The sequence below is a fragment of the Trichinella spiralis genome (assembly GCF_000181795.1).
Source record: "Trichinella spiralis strain ISS 195 chromosome Unknown Scfld3815, whole genome shotgun sequence".
Taxonomy (NCBI): Eukaryota; Metazoa; Nematoda; class Enoplea; order Trichinellida; family Trichinellidae; genus Trichinella; species Trichinella spiralis.
Genome location: NW_003530754.1, coordinates 1 through 1,128, shown reverse-complemented (window position 1 = coordinate 1,128; position 1,128 = coordinate 1). Strand labels below are relative to the sequence as shown.

The window sequence follows — 1,128 nt, the reverse complement described above, 5'->3', positions numbered from 1 at the left end:
GGCAAACAGTACTGGTAAGGAGGAATTTTTTGATTATATTTTATAGTATAAATATGCAATTATTTATCTATTACTCTCTCTGTAGTCTGACGCGACTCGAGAATCCGTTCACAAAGGACGTTGTTGAATCACTCGGCAAAGGGATCGAATTTGAAGTCGAAAATTTTAGAAGTCAACAACAGACCTCATGTGATATTTTTAGCCAAACGAGACATTGAAGCTGGTGAAGAATTGCTTTACGATTATGGTGATCGTCGGAAAAACGCCGTTGAAGCCAACCCATGGCTTGTTCGATCATGAAGCAATTAATTTTCTTCTTTGCCTCTGTCTCCTTTCTGCTCCTCCTCCTCCTCCTTATTCAACAAAGCAGTACTTTGCTGAACAGTGGGCCTGATGACGGCCAGTAGCACTGTTGAATGAAGATGAACATTTTTTGCTATTTTATTTATTTGTTTATTTTCAAAGCTTTTAAACGAAAATATTTTGGGAAAGAAAATTATAATATTGGTTATAACATGCATGGCCTTGCCAGGAAGGAAAGTTTTTTCATCCTCAAAAAATTGCTTTTCATTGGGTAAAATGGTTTTTTTCTTCTTTTTTTTAAAATTGCTGAACACATTTGCTCATTTTGCATTACGACAATTTTTTGAATTAAAAACCACATCTCTCGTTGCTTACTGTGAAATTGAATTTCCATTTGCTCAACTAAGAGACAGCACGCAGAGATAAGCAGGTTGACTGACTGATAGATGATAACTGTGAATACTTTTTTTTTTCTCTCTCTCTCCTCTAGTTAATTTAAAAATCTCTTAAAAAATAAAACAACCAACCATTTTATTTCATTTTATTCAAAAATGTGCATTCAAATTACAAATACAGAAAAAGAAATTACAATAAATTTCCTCCTACTCATTTCAAATTGGTAAAATGTAAATTTTGTGGAATAATCGAACAATTTCTTTTGGAATTGCTATTGAAAATGAAAATAATTATTGTGATGATTAATCAACCATCCATACGGACAATTTTTCAACTTATACTTTATTTTTATTTCAGTACTGTAAAAAAAAATTCATTGCATATTTTACAACTTGTTTAACTTAATTGGAAATGATTCGCATTCAAAAA

At 31.7% G+C, this 1,128-nt stretch overlaps 1 protein-coding gene across 1 annotated transcript; it reads left to right on the top strand.

Moving 5' to 3' along the window:
* Window positions 1-120: 120 nt before the first annotated feature.
* Window positions 121-300, top strand: Tsp_14266 (histone-lysine N-methyltransferase SETD8). Its single transcript, XM_003367707.1, has one exon. The coding sequence runs from the start codon at window positions 121-123 to the stop codon at window positions 298-300; it is 180 nt and encodes a 59-aa protein (XP_003367755.1).
* Window positions 301-1,128: the final 828 nt, after the last annotated feature.